Source organism: Aricia agestis, chromosome 1, assembly GCF_905147365.1.
Source record: "Aricia agestis chromosome 1, ilAriAges1.1, whole genome shotgun sequence".
Lineage (NCBI taxonomy): Eukaryota > Metazoa > Arthropoda > Insecta > Lepidoptera > Lycaenidae > Aricia > Aricia agestis.
This window is the reverse complement of record NC_056406.1, coordinates 15,644,105-15,665,085: the sequence shown is the minus strand read 5'-3', so window position 1 is coordinate 15,665,085 and position 20,981 is coordinate 15,644,105. Positions and strand designations below refer to the sequence as shown.

General features: G+C 38.9%; 1 protein-coding gene across 1 annotated transcript in view; it reads left to right on the top strand.

Annotated features, from left to right (window-relative positions):
• The window catches only part of LOC121725324 (ubiquitin-conjugating enzyme E2Q-like protein 1), a 31,210-nt gene that overhangs the window by 7,576 nt on the left and 2,653 nt on the right, over positions 1–20,981 (top strand). The window contains exons 2-3 of the mRNA XM_042112220.1: positions 9,157–9,663; positions 19,878–20,067. Coding sequence (XP_041968154.1) covers positions 9,533–9,663; positions 19,878–20,067 — 321 coding nt within the window. The 5' untranslated portion in view covers positions 9,157–9,532. The remainder of the gene's footprint in view (positions 1–9,156; positions 9,664–19,877; positions 20,068–20,981) is intronic.

Here is a 20,981-nt window from a genome sequence, read left to right as displayed (position 1 = left end):
TATAATTGCTTATTTTTAATAATTGCTTCAGTAACAAGTGCAACAGTATGTCAAACTTACTGGCACAAATAAAGTTGGGATAGCTCCTTTAACCAAAATAGTATTTATTCTATTTTTTCTTTAAAAATTTCCAATGAAATGTTTGCTACATATTGTTGAATTTTTCTTGGGATTCCAACCAACACGCCCAATTAATTTCAGCCATTTTCCTCTTATTAGAGGATCTTGAGGGAATCTGTAAAACAAATGATTATGATATATAAATATAAACCTTCCTCTAGTTTTAGAGTCACTGTATATTATAGTAGTTATATTATATTAGCTATATTATAATATACTATTAGTTAAAATAAGATAATATGTCCTTTTTAGTCCGGCCGCACATTATCCGAATTTGTGATCACTAAAATTTGGACGCCCCGCCCCGCTCATACATTTTGACACGTCAGAAATTCTTTTAGTATAATGGGTCTACAACAAAATGTATGAACAGAGTGCGTTCCGCCGGGCGTCCGAATTTTTCTGATCAGAAATTTCGGATAATAATGTGCGACCGGGCTCAAGGTGATAAATATAAAGGTAAATGATTTTTAATTTTAGTTTTATGTTATTGTAAAATAATAATAAGCATATCGATAAATTTGATTCAAGCACTAGCGTATATGTAAAAATTTTTGATGAAAATTTTTTCTTCAAAATTTGTGTAATATAAGAACAATAGTACCTTTAGTTACGCAAAATATGAAAGTAAAAGGGAGGATTCATAATATTTTATTTGAAATAGAGAACTAAAGACAGAATAGAGCGAAAATAAACACATCGTAGCAATTAGGACATGAAGATTAATTACCTGCGAAATGTATATTTTTCAGGATTATTCTTATGATTTACACTGCAAACAATTACAGCACAAGTCAACATTTTTAAATATAATAATATTTATTAAAAATAACAAACAAATTTAACAATATATTGGAAATACTGAAAGGGCATAAAAACGACTGACGACTTTTGACGACCTGTCAAATAAAAGTGGTTACAATTTTCATTAGACTGCCTCTTTCTTTTCATCTATATATATAAAAATCAATTGCTGTTCGTTAGTCTCGCTAAAACTCGAGAACAGCTGAACGGATTTATCTTATCTTGGTCTTGAATTATTCGTGGAGGTCTAGGGAAGGTTTAAAAGGTGAGAAAAATTCGAATAATTGCCGGGAAAATCCTCAAAACAGCATTTTTCTATTTCCCATATAAACGTTTTCTAAATAAAATGGAGAGTCAATTTGTAATTTATTACCGCTGCATAAAGTTCAAATTCGCGTGCGCGTTGGAGGACCTAATATCGCGTTCTGAAACTCAACAAAAGTGAAAGTGAATCGCGAACGCGACAAAATTGCATAGTCTCAAAATACATAGTACATAAATAAACACAATTTTAGCTAACTTCAGTTGTTACTCTGTCCGATTATTTTTTTATTTTAGCTAACTTAAGTTGTTACTCTGTCCGATTATTTTTTTAATAAGACTATATAGAAATCGAAAGATAAATCTATATATATAAAAATCAATTGCTGTTCGTTAGTCTCGCTAAAACTCGAGAACGGCTGAACGGATTTATCTTATCTTGGCCAATTTTGATGAAATTTTTTGTGTGTGTTCGTGGAGATTCGAGAATGGTTTAGATTTACAGTTTGGTCTACTGGAAAATGTTTTTTCAATTAATTTCTTATTTATAAGGAGTTGTTGATTTTGGAATGTTTTACATTAGATCCGGCGGACGGCGCTATCATCGCATTCAATATTATTCTATTTCAATTTTAGTTTGTCCTGACAGATGGTGCTACGATTAATTTGAAAAAAATTTTGTTATTCAATTCATGTGCTGATTAAAATATTAAATAAATAACACATAGGCTACAATTTTAACCGACTTTCAAAATGGGGGAGGTGTTATGTTCGTTTTCTTATATTCAACAATTACTCCGCCGTTGGTTAACCGATTTTCAAAATTTTTCTTTTGGTATATAGGGTATCATCCCAATTTGGTATTATATTCAGAAAAGTGATGATCTGATGAAGGATCCATAAGTAATCGAGGGAACTCCTCAAAACTTATAGGGAAACATATGGTGACTTCGGTTTCGTGAGAAGTATTCTAAGCATATGCTACCAACAAGTAAGATTTTGCACCGAGATATACCTGGTATACTGTGGTTCGGAAGGTGCTGAGAGAATTCCTGATTCTTTATAGATACAAGTTTGGGAGTTTCGGCGTTGTTTTAAGAACAGAAAGCATATGCTACTATGCAAATTACATTCTTCATCATCATCATCATCATCATCACTACCATATCATAGTCTTTTAGATCGAGACTCGAGTTTGTCAAGCGATAATTAAAAAAAATCGATATCTACCTAATATTATAAACCTGAAGAGTATGTTTGCTTGAACGCGTCAATCTCAGAAACTACAGGTCCGATTTAAAAACTTATCTCAGTGTTAGATAGATCATTTATCGAGTAAGACTCATCATTTATCGAGAAGGTTATATTATATTATTACTCTAAGACTAATACGACAGAAGAAACTCAGGAAAATGTGGGAAAAACGGGGGAAATATTTTTTATGGGAAAATGTACCTACGGATTCTGTAAAATTTCTAATTTACGCGGGCGAAGCCGCGCGGGACATCTAGTCTTGTTATAATTCCATAAAGGATTTTCTTCTCACTCGCACTCTTTGTTGGTCTTTATCATTATAGGTTTATGGGTGAGAGACTCTTCACTGTACCAGACGAGTAAAAGCTATCGACTATTAATTATTGGCTTATAGGTACTTATGTGTACTACGTGTCTACAAAATTTTATCTTGACTCAAACCGTCTTGGCTATAGCATTCAGAAGTTAACTAAGCCAAATATATAGTAACTGGGTGTAAATTAAATAGATACTAGTTGCCACTTCACCTTTTGTAAGTATGCAATGTTATGTACCAATATTACGTGTTTAAAAAATATTAAATTGAAAAAAAAAAAAAACTAGAATAAAATTAGATAGGTCGCGTAGACCTACGGGATCTACGCGTAGGCCGGTCTACGCCGTAGCTCGTAGCACAGGAGCATGCAAGATAATTATATGTAATAATCATTATTATTTTAAGAAAGCAAGTAAGCTGTTGTTAATAATTTTATATACATAAATTAGCTATTATTATTTTTTCTTATAATAATATAAAATGTACTCTTTGTGTAGCTGACTAAATAAAAAGTTTACTATAGTTGGACATCTAATAACCTTTCTTTCCCTATCAAAATCCTTTGACCTATCAAGTACTGTCAACTTTAACTAATATTTGCTTATCAATATCTCACTGGTCGTTTAACTTATCTGCCGTTATCACAGTTAACGCGCGGCTGTATATTTTCTCTGCACGATTTATCTCTTGACACAAATCGAGGGCAAAGGACGCGTCAAAGCCGATGCCCCAGATTATGTGCCATGTACGAGTTAAATAATGCTCGCGTTAATTTAAACTACTTACCTCCTCTAATTATAAGTAATTGTAGAGGTTGTATTGAGGTCTATAAATTGTAATTTTAGACCTATTTTAGCTTTCCTAACTAGCTTTGATCATTTAAACACACTGTAGGTTGTTATTTTACCCACCTGAATTAATTTGGTCGCTTATTATTCTTGAATGTCTCTAGGTAGGTACCTTATCTATGTAGGTAACTCAAGGGAAATATTTCAGCCTCGTTTTAATATTCAACGGGTAAGGACACATTTACCAACGTTTTAGAATGTAAATACGATTGAAATCGATACTACGAAATCGTTCGGTAATATAATTTTACTTAATTTACGTATTAAATTAACCATGTGATACGTGGGAGAGCCATGCTTCGGCACGAATGGGCCGGCTCGACCGGAGAAATACCACGTTCTACCCTTTTCCCTTCCCTACCCTCCCCTATTACCTTCCCTTCCCATCCATCCCTACCCCCCCCCCCCTATTACCCTATTCCCTCTTAAAAGGCCGGCAACGCACCTGCAGCTATTCTGATGCTGCGAGTGTCCATGGGCGACGGAAGTTGCTTTCCATCAGGTGACCCGTTTGCTCGTTTGCCCCCTTATTTCATAAAAAAATATGTCTATAATCTATATATTAATACGTGAGCCAAAAACTTTGTATCCCTTTTGATGAAAAATGGGGAAACGTAGGTGAATGAAATTTTGCACAGTTATAGCTCATATGGTGAAGGAGTGTATCGAGCTAATATTATTTTGAAATTATGCTTTTATCATACAGTTTTTTAACAAATAAAACATTACACACACTACAATACGCACACTCAAGAAGATGATTTTTGAGTGACAAGCCTATACAATATACGTATACGAATTATACTCTTTTATTTATAGTTGAAGTCTGTTGACAACAAGGTGACAAATTGAAAATGGATTATAGTTTTTTTATTGAATCTTAGATATTATTAGACAATGCTTACACGGCCAGTCTGAGATCAGCTGAGTCCCAGAGACAAGAGTTGGAAAAAATATGATAAAGTCAATATTTTTTTACAAAATATAGGTAGTAGTCCTAATGTCGTTGAAACTAAGGTCGAATTTCGACCATTGGGCGATCTCTAGTAATTATAGATCATAAACTTATAATATACTATAGATAGACAATAGACATGTTTTTTAATATGAGCATTATGTGATTGATAATAAAAGGTAATGTTTGAGTTTAAATATTTTTGGTTCAGATCATTGTTTCATCAAGTGACTTCTAACGAAGAATCGAAGAGGTTCTAATTATTTTTTTTACGTCCGTGGTTCTAATTAAATGTTTCCTAATAAGTTTGTTCGTTTAGTGGTTACTGGTTACTAGTTAGCCTTGCCGCTGAGAGTAAACAAAATATGACTCAACAAATATGCGTACAAGATGCAGACGTGTCGGAGGTTCGTTAGACAAAGAAAATCGAGGAATACCTATACCCTTTACTGCTGCGTTTGATTTTGCTTCGCGTTTGTCGGCCTTAATGTTTTGCGGAAATCCGCTGCAAAATTTGATTACAAAGAACGAACAGTTTAAATTTTTGACTGCGCTTAAATTTAAGACGGAGTGGTCTGGTTAATTCATACACAAGATCTCGTCCTAGTATGAGTTATCAGGTGACACTTTTTAGCAGTAGTTATCATTACTACATAGGTACCCAGGTAGGGACTCGTAAGACTATGAAAGACCATAGGTAAGCATTACCGACCTGAGACTTTAAACCAGGGGTTCCCAAAGGGTTCGCCGCAGCGCCCTGGTGCGCCGTGGAAGTGAAGAAGGGCGCCGTGAGTCGATCCTCCATCATTATCCAAAACCACAAAATATGTTATTAAATAAAATTATAATATTAATAATTATGTAAAGCCGGTAGATGATTAAATATTTGTTTAAGTATATTACTTTTTACCTGCTTAACGTAACTATAACCATTAAAGGTGTTTATTTATGTATGTACTTATCTTTTTGTAATAGCTAGGTAGAGTATGGCGCCATGGCAAAATATTGTGACGCGTAATTGAGCCGCAGGCTGAAAAATATTGGGAACCCCTGCTATAGACTGATGAACAACAATAAACACAATAAACATGTCACAAAGACTGTTCAGTAACTTGAGTAGAATTTTAATTTCAAATGTTGCACACTGCGCTATTGGTTTCTTATGTCAATGTGCACTCCATAAAAAGTGAATTTTATTGGAGCTTGTAGAGTCTATTTGTAATTTTGTACCGCGCAAATGATAAAATGTATATAGAGTGCAACAAAACAAAGTATGTAATAACTACTTTAGGGTTTGTAAGAGTCCCCAGGCGCTGGGGCACTTGCCCATACGAATCACAAAAAAATCGGCCAAGTGCGAGTCGGACTCGCGCACAAAGGGTTACTGTTATAGAGCAAACATAGACCAAAAATTGTGTTTTTGTATGGGAACCCCTCTTATTTTTTTATTTTATTTTATTATTATTCCTAAATATTGAAGAAGACATATAATTAAGAGGAGTCCACACCGCCCTTTTTTCCATACAAACGTTGTCCCCCTGCCTGGAAAATGCTAGTAGAGTTATAATTTTTTTCCTGAATGTCTACGGCCACTAATACGATGTCCCTATGTTTTCTTTTTTTTCATAATTTAATTATTAAATAAGATATGAACGTCCTAAAACCCAAAAAAATGGCCAGATTTTCCGCTGTGTTCAAACGTCCAGAAAACAGATTTGGCTAGATTATACAAAAAAAGCAAAACATAGGAACACAGCTCAAGCCTTTTTTTAATCTTTAATGAAAAAAGTACTTAAATCGGTTAAGTTTTGGAGAAGTAATCAGGGGACAACGAATCGTTGATTTTCTGGATTTTCTGCAGTTGTCTCTATTGCGTTCTGCGGTATAGGCTTGAGGTAAGGGAGACAGCTATAGATATTACACGTGCTTTTTTTTCATTTCTCTAGCCCCTGGTGCATCCTCTTAAGGCCTTTGTGAAAATATCAAGTGCCTACCTGTTGCCATTATTGATATCGAGCAAAAAAGGCCAAAAAAAATCACGTTTGTTGTATGGGAGCACCCTTCAAATATTAATTTTATTTTGTTTCTAGTATTTGTTGTTATAGCGGCAACAGATATGTACACAATCTGTAAAAATTTCATAACTCTAGAGTCTAGCTATAGCGGTTCTTGAGATACAGCCTGGAGACAGACAGACGGACAGACAGACATCGAAGTCTCATAAATAGGGTCCCGTTTTCACCCTTTGGGTACGGAACCCTAAAATTTTGCTTTTTCAACGTTGCTACTTTCACCTGTGCTTTCACAGTGAACTCACAGGGATAAGGGACACATACACACCCTAAAGTATTATCACTAATTTGTTTTGTTACAGCCTGTATAACGACATGGTCTGTCTGGTGACGTCACAACTCACAGGGTGCACGATGCAGACGGGACGATGATTTTACACTCCACATAAACCCCAACGCTGTTTCAATTTTAATACGCGATTAATTTTATTTGTTCGTGTCTCCAGTCTACTGTCTGACGTATAATGAACTTTATCCTTATGCACGTTGTTATACACATATTATGTATATCATTTTATGATTTAGTAATACTCTACACTTTTTACCTAGTGGGTGGTGGTACCATCCTTCTAACTCTACTTGGCCTTGGCATAACTGAAAGTCTTAATAACTTCTTTGCATAGTCATGGTAGTGCCATCATAAAATCTATGTTTTTACTTGATACACCTAGCTACTAAAACAATCATTCCAAAGACAAAAGAATAGAATGTTTTGACTCGAAGTTTCGATTACTACTTTATCGGATATAAACGGAGGAATATTATATAAACGGAGGATCCGTTTCAAGTTATCTCAAGGAGCTTTAAGAGGATACACCAGGGGCTAGAGAAATGACAAAAAAGTACGTGTAATATCTATTATAGCTGTCTCCCTTACCTCAAGCCTATACCGCAGAACGCGATAGAGACAATTGCAGAAAATCAACGACTCGTTGTCCCTTGATTCCTTCTCCAAAACTTAACCGATTTAAATACTTTTTTCATTAAGAGGATTCCACACCGCCATTTTTTCCATACAAACGTTGTCCCCTGTTTCCTCCCTGGATAATGCTAGTAGAGTTATAATTTTTTTCCTGAATATCTACGGCCACTAATACAATGTCCCTATGTTTTCTTTTTTTTCATAATTTAATTATTAAATAAGATATGAACGTTCAAAAACCTAAAAAAATGGCCAGATTTTCCACTGTGTTCAAACGTCCAGAAAACAGATTTGGCTAGATTATACAAAAAAAAGCAAAACATAGGAACACAGCTCAAGCCTTTTTTTAATCTTTAATGAAAAAAGTACTTAAATCGGTTAAGTTTTGGAGAAGGAATCAGGGGACAACGAATCGTTGATTTTCTGGATTTTCTGCAGTTGTCTCCATCGCGTTCTACGGTATAGGCTTGAGGTAAGGGAGACAGCTATAGATATAACACGTACTTTTTTTTCATTTCTCTAGCCCCTGGTGTATCCTCTTAAAGATTAAAGAAAGGCCTGAGCTGTATTCCTATGTTTTAGTTTTTTTTTTTGTATAATCTAGCCAAATCTGTTTTCTGGATGTTTGAACACAGCTCTCTCTGCAAATCTGGCCATTTTTTTGGGTTTTTGAACGTTCATATCTTACTTAATAATTAAATTATGAAAAAAAAGAAAACATAGGGACATTGTATTAGTGGCCGTCGATATTCACGAAAAAAATTACAACTCTACTACTTATCCAGGGTGGAAACATGAGACAACGTTTAGTATGGAAAAAAGGGCGGTGTGGACTCCTCTTAAATTCTATCGCTTCTGCAGATTTTACAAATAACATTGGAAATTGTTTGTTTACTTCGAAATTGCGATTAGGCTAATCACCTTTAACCGCAATTACAACACCTCGTAAGTGATATTTCACTCGTTTTCTAAATAAACACTAGCGCGCGAACCTCTCTTACGTAATTTGTTCTTCGGGCAATTTGCCAATGTGCGTAGGCTCCGGTGGATGTCTTTTATCCCTCGTCCTTAAGGTCAAAACAAGGGCGTACCTCACATAAATAGACCCAGGGAAAGTTAGAGGCCTTCAATCTTGAACATAATAATTACGTTATACACCAAAATATTCGATGATATCTTATTACTTATATTAATTAATTAAGATGGTAGGTAGATCTCAATTATTAATGTACGACAATTCATAATGAAATCGGAAAGCGCACCGTGCGACTTCCTCTGCAGATATGACGAGAATGAAAGTGGTTTCCTGTAGGACGGTGGCGAAAAGTTAGATAGCAATATGTAGATATTGTTAATGTAAGTCTAAAGTATAAAACCATTATCATAGACAAACTTCGGTCAGCTATGTTTGAGACATATACATAGAGTTTGGAGACTCTACAAACATACGCCAAAATATTTTTTTTGTTAAAAATTAATCTCAAAATCATTTATAACCCTTTTATGCAATTGCGCAACGACTTTAATCTGACGGTCAAAATCATTGCCACTGTATTGACCCAAATCCTCAAGAAATTCATTGACGCTCATTTCCTTTGTTTCAGGGCTAGGCCGCTCGTTTGATTCACGCAACCCGCGCGGCTCGTAGATCCGGATCGAACTAAAATACAATATTCCGAGATAGTTCATTCACACGAGGGCCGCAACAGTCGACTCCAGGCTCCAGGTGATATGCGTCTCCGCGTCGTGTCGCGTCTGGGCCGCGAGTGTCTCCCTCGAGTTGCACTGCCGATAGCGGACGCGGTGTGCTAGTTTTCGCTTTCATCGACGCACTCACCGTGTAAGTAGTCGCACGTGCGTCGGCGCACGTCGCGAGACTTATGGTGAATTAAAAAAAACAGTATAAAAAACTACACAACTTTTTCCAAAGTATATCGAGGGGTTTAAGTGCGAAAGTGAATCGGGTGCAGCGAGTCCAATATGACGTCGCGATCTAAGGAGAAGGTAGCTGCCGCATTCCGGAAATTGTTTCGCTCTCCGGAGAAGCTCGACAAAGACGGAGCCGGACCCAGTGGATCACCGGCCAAGCGCGGCCTGTTTCGTCGTCACAGGTTCGTTCCTATTTTACTTAACCTTTTAACTTGACTAGTTTTCCCGCGCGTATTCCAGTTCCACATTTTTTTATGCAGCCTGCCTTGAGAGTAGATTTTTTATGCCTATCCTAAGTTCAATGCAGCCTATGCGTTGATTTATTTATCAGTTGATAAGCTTTCCCTTTTTATGTCTTTGGTGCTATTAGTTCCATTAAGTTATTAAAACTGAATGTGACTAATATCCTGCTGAGATAACGACAAAATGTTCGTTTAGCAGACGGAAAGATTTAAGTAACTAGCAAACTAAACTTACTTAGTTTTCGTACTTTCAGTGTGCTCTCTATATTTTATTAACTAAACTTAATAAAATAGCACACTGAAAGTACGAAAACTAAATTATGTGCTTACTTATGTAAATGTAGAGTAGGTATCTAGTATCTACACAGTAGAAACTTGCATAGTAGGTACTTAATATTATCACTGCATGTTATATTTTACATGGAAGCACAATGCAATGTGGAGTTTCTGCATTCCGTATGTCAAGTATTATCCAGAGCGTTATCCAAGTCCTGCACAAACGTGCTAGCTCTACATTTTACTTTTTTTTTATTTATTTTTTATTCTTAATTTGTAAAGGCCATATATCTTAAAGATTAAGTCGGTCTCTACATTTTACTTTCTTGGTTAACAAAATATTGTTAGTCTGGAACACATAACATTTTGGTTATAGTTTCAAAATATATGGCTCATATTTGTTACAAGTTGAGTAGGTAATTAAAATTATAATCAAAACTCCAATGACTTTAGCACACCAAAGTTTTTGATAAAGTAGATCCAACAACCGAAACTTCTATTCAGTTCCGAATGACAGAGCAATCAAAGATTCAAAATATGGTTCTCTACAAAGACTTCTATTTATACTGATGGTTCTCTAGAAAAGTTTTTAAAACTTTAGACCACAATTTGACTATTGAAGTAATCGAAGTGTTGGCGCATAAAGCTCTAACCCGTTCCGACACTGGCTGGTGCAATGCGCTACTGCCTACTGGTATGCGACAGGTGGTTAGCGGCCTGGGGTCAAAACACTGGTCTCAACTCAGATGTTAACGCTCCCAGTCAAGATTACTAAATGATATTTCCACACGAGGAATCCTTATTATGTTGTAGAGCAACTTTTTAAACTTTTGTGCCTTTTTTAGGGTACCGTAGTCAACAAGGAACCCTTATAGATTCGGTCTGTCCGTCCGTCTGTCCGCCCGTCTGTCTGTCCGTCTGTCCGTCTGTCAGTCTGTCTGTCCGCGGTTTTGCTCAGAGACTATAGGACCTACAAAGCTGTAATTTGGCATGAATGCACATATTAATGATGCCGACAAAATGATACATGCAATCTTAAAAAAATATTTTTTTTATGGTACCTTCCCTACACATCAAGCGGGGATGAATTTTTTTTTCACCCCATCGTGTGTTAGGATCGTTGGATAGGTTTGTGGCAGTACCCACAATTAGCCTAACATTCCTGCATCGCGCTTCCGAAGTTTCGGAGAACGGCAAGAGATATTATATACAACGTCTGAAATGACGTCAGTGGGCTTCGGCCTGACCGAGCATGCTATCTCTCTCGGTCGGAAGATCTTCCTTTGCGGCCGCCACTAACAACGTTAAAGGTTTTTTAAAAATATTATGAGTATTCATAGATAATTTTCCGATTTAGGGATCCGTTTGTAAAATATTAAGTTTTAGAGTGGAAAAAATCGTTAGGAGTCCAGTGCCCCCCCCCCCCCCCCCCCTTCTACCAGCTAAACAGTTGCATCTGGAAATGTGAAAAAATTCACGGGAGTAGGAAATATGCTGAATTTAATAGGAAAACTATCACGGCTAAGAAGACTTCATAAGTTACTGAGTAATAGTCGATCAACTAAAAAATGTATTCGGCGAAGTATAAAGAAACTTTTCGTTCAAATTTTTTAGAACGTAACTGAGATGTTGTTGTTAGTAGTGTAAAACACATTATAAATGTACATTTATTGACCACACAAAAATTATCAAAAACTGGCGGTACTACGGAACCCTATATTGCGCGTGGCCCGACACGCACTTGGCCGGCTCTTTTTAGCTAGGATAGGGACCAAGGAGTTCGTATTTGGGTTTTCCTGTCTAGATCGTCGAATATATGCAGACATTTCAGTTCTAAGAATTACGGTTACCCATCCAAAATATTTCGTAGAAGCGCATGTTAGTGCTAAAACTTACAACCCAGGAAGCAACGTACACATAGCTAGTTACTTAAACCTAACTTGTATAGATAATATAGCTACATACACAGAAATAAATCAAGATAGAACGGCTAAGCGGGTGGAGTACGCGTGTTTCAATCTTGCTCTGTGGTGCAAGATTCATTGAACGTTCATTCAGTCAGCGCGCACGTCTCGACTTGATTACACCGGAGCGGTTGTGTAAAAATGCCTCATTGTGCAGTGTCTAATTGTAAAAACAGAAGTACAAAAGTCAATCGGTCAAAAGGAGGTATTTCTTGCCACGGGTAAGTTATTTGTTTTAACTAAAAGCAAAGCAAAAATTGACACGAACGATTCCTTAGCAACGCACGCGCGTCGCCGTTCTATCTTGATTTATTTCTGTGGCTATATAGTATGTTGAACAGTTACAAGTTACAACTCGACACATGTTTACCTCCCGCGCGCTCACATGTTTTGCATAGTTAATCAAACTTGGTGCATAAATTATAATTGTAATGCGACACAAAACATACAGCTGTTAGTTTACTAGTTAGTATTCACTACTAACCTTATAAGTTTAAATCAAACAACATAAATTTATTGTGTTACAGCGTTATTGTTGTGTTGATATAATATATTATTATTATTATGTACTTACTAGCTATTTGCTAGAGTCTAGACGAATACCTAACTTTGTTTTAAATCATCCTTGGAATGAAAAGATTAGAATTTATTTATAATTAAACCCTTAACTCTATGGATTGTAATAATAGATAAGATTCTCGAGTGCATATATTTTTTTAAATCAACTAAGTATTATTTGTTAGGTTAGGTTAGTTGTATGGTGAGTGGCAAATGGCAATGACCCAAAACCTTAATGGCACCGAACCACCTTTTAGTGCTCTACCGACTCTATATGTTATAGCTCACCTAATTGGCACTTAATAAACCCTCTGCAAGTGCGGTTTTATATGGATGGGCCATTTTGATTAACGAAGTAGGTGCATGTACTCTCAGAGAAATTCATAAGCAGATGGCGGACCTACCTAATTTGGTCGGTTTTTGGCATAAAGTTAATATAGAAAAACAAAGGCCTGAGCAAGAGAGAAGTCACTATCAGTAACACTGCGTGGTAAAAAGAGACGTGTGAATCGTGTGATACATGACAGCAGCACTCTTTTTTTGACATCCAGTCGGCACGTGCTGCACGTTGACAATTTAATCTCATAGAATTCATGTTCAATCATGCTTGTGTAAGTGTATACGTACACATATTTTTTCACACAGATGAAAACCAATTTCGGTTACGTTTGACAGCTCGAGATTGTTGCTCTATTCCGCTAGGTATATTAACTTTATGGTTTTTGGTAACTCCAGCTAACAGATCACGACTAACATTGAATTTACATAAGACCCGGTCCGCCATCTACCTACGATTTACAAATAATTCGTAAATCGTAGGTACCATCGAAGAAATTGATTCATAGTCAGATTAATTATTCATAAAACGCTCAAATCGAGCGCAGGGAACTTCGAGCCCGACAATAATTATATATTTACGATAACGGAGACATTTACTTGGCAAAGTAGGACACAGATGATTCATAAACAGATTTCTTTAAAACATATTTTCGAAAGCGGTTCACCTAATTCTTTATTGTTTTAATATTCGAAGCTTGAACTAAACATTTTATTTAAGAAAAATTCGACCAAATGCGAGTCGGTAACACGTCGTGGGTTCTGTAGTAAAAGGCAAAGATTCGCACCTGTAGTGCGACTACTATATACAATGTGTCCCGACACCGATGTCCGATTTTTTTTTTCGAAAGTTAGAAAAATATATATTTGAAAGCCAATTTCTCACTAAAATATGCCATAAATCATGAGTTCGATTTTTTTTCCTCCTACTTTTGAAAAAAAAAATTTTTTCTCTGGCTTCATACTAATCTGACCTATACTTCATAGGAAAATCGTTATAACTTCTAAACTATCTGACTTAGAGCATTGAAATAAATAATTTATTTAAGATAAAAACATCTTCTATCTTTTTAAAACAAAAAAGAACCAGTTTAATGTGCTAGATTTTTCAGAAAAAGCCATTAATTAAAAAATACACAATTTTTTTTCTTAAACTTTGGTTTTTCTATGTTTAATTCCACGAAATTTATAACATATTGCCTGTGTAAGCGTATTCCACAAGTTTAGCTATCAAATGAGACCTTTTTTATCTTCATAGGATATTTACATGAGAAGTACTGCTCAGATTAGTGTGAAAGCTCGAGAAAAACTAAAATGGCTGCCATTTTACAACCGTGAGAAAGAGAAAAAATTTGAGGGCCAATTTGTCGATAAAATATGCCATATATCATGACATTAAAGGATCGGACACCGGTGTCGGGACACATTGTATATTCTGTGCCTGTAGCAAGGTTTAACAACCAAACTGAGTTCGATATGGTTTTATCCTTGGATAAGGAACCCTAAAAGCAGAATCACCTTAGGAAATTAGTTACATGCAATTAACCTACTAATAGACAAAACACGTCAGTTTATTGATGATTTGCGCAGTTATTAAACGCGTATTGGTCATTGCGTCACATAATGCGGAACCAAATACTACCAGTGACGTCGGACTTAAGCGTTAGTTTCCCTTACATGATGCATAAGGACTTTCTTGCAGTCACAACAAAGAGACAATAAACACGCATTAAGGTCATCGTTTAATTGTGATAAAGTCACAATTGGACAATGGACGCGGACGACACTGGCGATCAAAATATCCCGCAGACGCGTCACAAAGACCAAACATCCAAGCCCATAATTCACATGGCAATGTTCAGACTTCAGCCAGAGCTAGAGCGATAAATCATAAACACCAAATAAAGATAAATTTTGAGCAACACCTAACTTAAGTTTCTTTTGCTCGCGTACAATGACAGAAAGCTCATGATCTCCATATTTACAGTATAGCGTTATATTGGTTTGGTGCGTGAGGTGCGCAGAACTATAATGCTACTTATAGAGAATAATATAATATAGAGAGATACTTGCCTGTAAGTTTTATGGTGTAGATACCTAAGTTCTTTCAAAATTTCTCCCTGTACAGCTGCTAGACTTTAGTTCGTAATATTCACAATCTACACTCTACACTTTGCATAAGGGGTTCCAGGATTTAGCATTTCACAACAGCTAATATGTACAGTTTACCTACATCAGTTCAAACATAGACCCTGTGCAGGTATTATGTGGAATTCGACCCACACTAAATTGAAACTGAATTTAGGGAAGACTGAGGAGTGAGGTGCTTGAAATACCAAAGTGAGCACGCGGAATTTCATTAGACGCGACCGCCCATGTTTATATGTATGAAACCCTATTCAGACCTATTTTATTCGGGAATTTCAGGGCGGACGGAGAGCCAGTCGGGCCCGGTTAGTAGCGCATCATTCAAGCATTTTCCCCCACATTTAGCCGCAGCGTCAAAAACCAGTCGCACCTTACCTTTTTGGGGATGAACCACTGAAAAATGAGGTAAGTACCAGGTGCGAGGTGATGTGGCTGGGGTGCTCACTAGTTCTGCGTAACCCGAACTTAGCAAGTTATTTACTTGTTTCGAATATTCTATTTTTAAGTTTAAGTTTTTATCTAATTTGTTCTCTAGATTGTACAGACGGCTTAGAGCTTGTTTCTTATTGTCCGGCATTACTTCATTGTCGGTTTTCCACAATAAGCCTGACTCATACCGATCACAATCGTTCATTTTATTGCAAGTTCTATTTAAAACAGTTAACGCGCGCTCGTCCGGATCCGCTTTAGGTTTACGCGGCTCTATACCTAACGATTCTATGCTAAAATAATTCCTTATCAATTCTAACGCGGGATCCTCGGACTGCGACGTTCTTACGTGACTTATGAACTGAATATTATTTAAATTACGCGAGCTTGCGTCCTGCCCGTGCAGGACCCATCCTAATTTAGTTAACGACGCCACTGGCTGGCCCTTATTTCCGATACGTAATTGTCGAGACGTAATTAAGTGCCAGTTATCTTGGCCGATGAGTATCGTAGGCTTAGCCTGCTCGTAACACAGTTCGTCTTCTAATTCCACTAGGTGGCTGCACTGTCTAACTAGGTCCTTGCTTACGGACTGCGGCGTAAGATTCAAATTACTAATCGTGCTCGCGTTCATTTTTTCTAGATTTCGACTACACGCGCCGCGGATTGTTAGCGATATGTTGCACGATTCGGGGTCGTCAATTTGGTTACCGCCTACCCCTTCCAACTTAAGTAGCTGGCTGCGACCCCTGGGTGCTACACTGTCCGCTACCGTACGCTCAACTAGGGTCAATGTAGAGCCCTCGTCCAGCAAGGCGTATGTAGCGGTGGTGCCCACTGGGCCACTTATCTCAACCGGCACTACTTTGAGGTAGGTGTTTGACGCACGAACGTGATTTATTGAGCTAACATTGCCGCTTGCGGGCGGCGCTGCACTGCCGCTGCCGTGTAATAGCTTATTATGAGGCGCTTCGCAACCGTTTATGCCGCACGGAATATATTTACATCTGAAAGTTCGCCCGTGCGAGTTATTTAGACATCTAAAGCAAAGTTTACTATTTTTAGCTGCGTCCCATCTTTCCGATACGCTAAGTTTAATAAAATCTGCACAATTAATAGTCGTATGGGAGCCTGAACATACGGGACAATTATTTCTATTGGACGAGTTTGACGGCGCTTCCGTCGCGGAGCGTGGCGCCTCTGTCGCGGGGCGCGGCGTGCGATGCTTCGGCCTGAATGGTTCGGCCTTTTTAGCTGAGGGTTTGAACGCGGCTGCTACGGTATTACGCGGCTCGTACGTGACTTCGCAATCTGATCTATCACAGGAACTATCGCTATCATAACGCGTCGATCTATGAGTCCGTGTGCGAGTCGTGTTTACCGCGCGAGGTTTCATCTTGCCTCTCCTTTCCTCCCTAGCTGTTTCGTACGCGAACATCGCGCCGCACTGATCCGCCATAATGTTTAAAAATCTAGCCATTAATTCGAGCTCCGGTGCTCCGGGTCGTTCAGATTTGAACTCGTACCACTTATATTTTAAAATAATATTTAACTTGTCGACTATTCGACCCACTAACTCGGGAGAATACAAATATTGTGGCTGGTTAAGTGACTTTATGGCCGCTACCGTGTTTGATATTTTACTCGCGAAACTACTAACATTGCGCCCGTCTTCCGTCATACGGGGTAAACGTTTTATGTTTTCGATTTCGGAGAGAATAAGTAGTTCTGGCCTGCCGTATCGCCGTTCTAGCGTATCTATTATTTCGTACGGGTCCGATACTGTGTATAGCAAAGCTCTAACTGTTTCGCGGGCCGCGCCTCTTAATGATTTTCTTAACCTAGCTACATTTTGAATGTCCGAGAACATATCCGCGGTGTCATTAAAAACGGATTTAAACGCCATCCACTCCGTAATTGTTCCGTCGAAGTGGGGCAACTCATGAATGAATTTAGGCGTCGCTTCCGACCTACTCGAATTGACCGCTTGAACTATCGCGTTGGCTAGCAATGTCATGTCGCTAAGCGACGTGTTACCGGCGCGCGGTTCGATGTTTTCGGTCGGACGCGGGTCTCGTCCCGGGTTTTGAGCGCTTGTTGACGGCCTAACACATTGCTCCGAGATCCAGCCTTCAACTCGGGTTTTATTCGATCTGGGTGGCTGGTCCGCGTCGGTGGATTCTCCTAGCTCTATCCTAGCTATTTCCAGCCGACTCATGGCAGCTGCGGACGCCGCCCTAGCCCGTGCTAGTTCGGAGTTGTGATACTCTAATTCGGCCTGCAACGCGGATAATTTGCTGCTTGCTCTGTCCCCGGGGACGTTAACTATAGTGCCCGGCGCACTTCCTACATTTTCGACTACGTTGTCGATTTGTGCGGGTACTGAATTTAGTTTGGCCCTAGCGTCGGTACGCGTGCTGCTCTCCGTCGTGTCTTCAACGCCGGTGCCTCTGCTCCATGTGTTGGTCTCGTGGGTCGTGGTCTGCCCTGACGATGGCGTCTCTTCCCGCGAGGGCGTGGACTTGCCCGAGCGCAACACACGCGCGTTCTCCATTGCGCACGAGGGGCCCTAACCTTAAAACTAACACTTTTCACTTTCACTTCACTTAATGTCTTTACGTAACGCGACCTACCAAGCCTACTACTAACAGCCCGGTCAGCTTGCTACCGCGGTGATGCCGAACCGGGAATAGGAATGCAGGGAACAGGAAGGTAGGAACCTCCCGGTAGAGGGCGCGGGCGCTCACGGGTGCATCAGAGTGCGGGAGGAATGTCCGCACCCGTCGTTGCGTGCCAACTTGTGGCCCCAGAGCGTTACCGTACCGTGCCGGCGGGGTCTGACTGTTCACCTGGGTAGGTGTGTGGAGGCGTCAGGTCGTCCACAATGCTTCCGTGCGCTCTGCAGGGGCCGTTTAACACCGCTAGGTGGCCACGCACGTTAATGAGGATTGCTTCCAAGTAATTGGTGGAGGTAAGCAAAGCCAACCACCAACACTCGCGCGTACTTGTTTCTTTCTTCTTTCTTCAGAAGGTAGACGCTGGCCTTGGCTGCAGGGGCTTCGTCTCTTCTCCTGTGTTTTCTCTCTTCAATCTTCTCTCTTCTCCGGGACTGGGCTGCCGTCTTCAGGGCGAGCTTCTCTTCTCCAGGGCTGGCTGCAATCTTCAGGGCGAGCTTCTTTCTTCACGAGCTGACGCAGTGATCCGGCTTCTGAAGGACCAGTTGTTGGCGACACGACAAACTCGGCGGGGCCGTGGTCGCCGGGTGGTAGAGCAGTGGACTGTATCTTGAAGGGTGAAGGATGCCGGATGGAAGATTCCTGGAGAAGGAGGTGCAGGAGACGAGAAGGAAACACAGGAGTGAACTTGGTACTGCTTGGAGCGGAGTGTGGTGGAGCAGGGCTTACGCATGCATCTGCTTGGCTTGTCGGAAGTGAATGTGTATGCACCGAGAAAGTGCGTGTTTATATATGAAATTTGTACCGTTAGAGCCCGTGGGGTTCTATCGGTTGTTGTCGAACGAATGCAGTCCGTTTATTGAAATATAACATTTTACACATAATATGACATCAAATGGGATTCTTATAAGCTAATACAATGGTAAACAAACATTCTTATAAGATAAATAAACAATAAAATAAGTAAAACAAAGCCATGTAAAAAAGAGACAACAATAGTTCGAGTGCAACTATGCAAGAAAGAGACAGCAATAACAATTGTGTGAAACACACTACATTCCCGTGCGAAAGGGACAGCAATATTATAAAAATGAGACACAAGATAAACATTTTCCAATAGGAATTACTAATATGAAATCTTAAATCTAAGTGTAAACAAAAAGAGGGAATAAAACTAAGCTATTATTTACAGAGTCGCATGTCCTGTCGCATACATACAGAAGTTCAATCAAATACCTTAGATAAGCTAACATCTATGAGATAACATTTACTACTACGAGCTTTGATTTTCGATAACTAGGTATCGAAATAGACATCGAAGTTTCGTAACAGGTAGGGTAAATTGAGGTGATAGAAAAGGCACGAGTCACGACCAATAACAAGATATTTGAGTAAAGAGAACGAATGATAAAGAAGTTGCTCATTGCAAGTTTGCTCACAAACGTTATTGTGCTAAAACCAGTGACGGATTAACCGTCAATCAAATTAAACAATTGCCTAGGGCAACACGTCTGAGGGGACACCAGAAGAGTGAAGGTTCAAAGACCGATTCTAGTCGATATATGGATAGGGGCCCACAGGCATGGATTGCTATTTGCTTAGGGCATCAAGTAATCTATTAAGATTTGATATGATTAGGTTAGCCGTTAGGTTTTAGCCAGCGACGGATTACCGTCACTGGCTAAAACCTAACGGCTAACCCAATCATATCACTTTGCTACTCTGTCACCCCCTCATAATATAATTATATTGATGTTTTTACTCACAGGGACGGCGTGACTCCAGCCGAAGCGGCGGTCAGTCTGCCAGCGAGCCCGGCATCCTCCGCTCTCGGCAAGAAGAAATCAGCCGGGGCTGATGTACGGGAGCGGGCGGCAGCGGTGCGGACTAGGCGACTCATGAAGGAGCTCAAGGAGATACAGAGGTTGCAGGAGAACAGAACCGACACTGTATTCACGGTAACTTCTAGAATAATAGTTAGTCTACTCTCTCTCAACGGTATTGCAGGACCTAATTGCTCCGCTATTAGCGGCATCTAGCACACAACTAGCACATCGATCTTATAAAAAAAATGCTACCTAGTACCTAGTAGTTTTTAGCTGATGATATTTTGATAAGTAGAGCTAATGCTTCATTTGAAAACTTTTAAAACTCATATGGCTTTAGGTCCGCTATTCCTAACCCGCGGCCCGCTGGGACTTTATTTGTGGCCCGCGTGATGTTAAACAATTTTAAAATTCACGCCCACCGGCAAAATAACGTAAAGTCTACGTGATAGTCGTTAATTTTTTTCACTTTTAAATCGTTAATTTTGAAGAATGTTATTTTTTAACACTAAAAAATTGTTGCGGCCCGCGACGACATACACCAAGACCAAAACATGTTTGTGGCCCGTATGAAAAAAAGGTTGGGGACCACTGCTTTAGGTACTGAAACGTTTTTTTTTTAAACATCTTTAATACAAGAGACAGTGGAGTCTCATAGATAATAAATTAATTTATACAAGTAAATATACAAAACAAGCTTTTCTAAAGAAGTAAAAAATCTAATACCATGCCAATGTTACCATTTAGCTAAACTTTTCGCTGCCAACAAGCGGTTTCACCAAAAATTCACATGCTCGAGAGAGCATTAACTGCCTACTAAAAGTTAACACCAGAAGTTAGAACTTTAGGCATTGGCTTTACTTAGAATTTAGATCCTATTACGAAAGTTGTAAGAATGTATTTCATATTCCCGATTCTCGAATAGCTGTCAGCTGATGATCCTTCCTTCCTTCTAAAATCGAATTTCAGCTTTATTCGTTAAGACTCAACGCAAGCGAAAATAGAACTTCAAACGTACGGGATGAAACCTACAACAGCTTTATCCG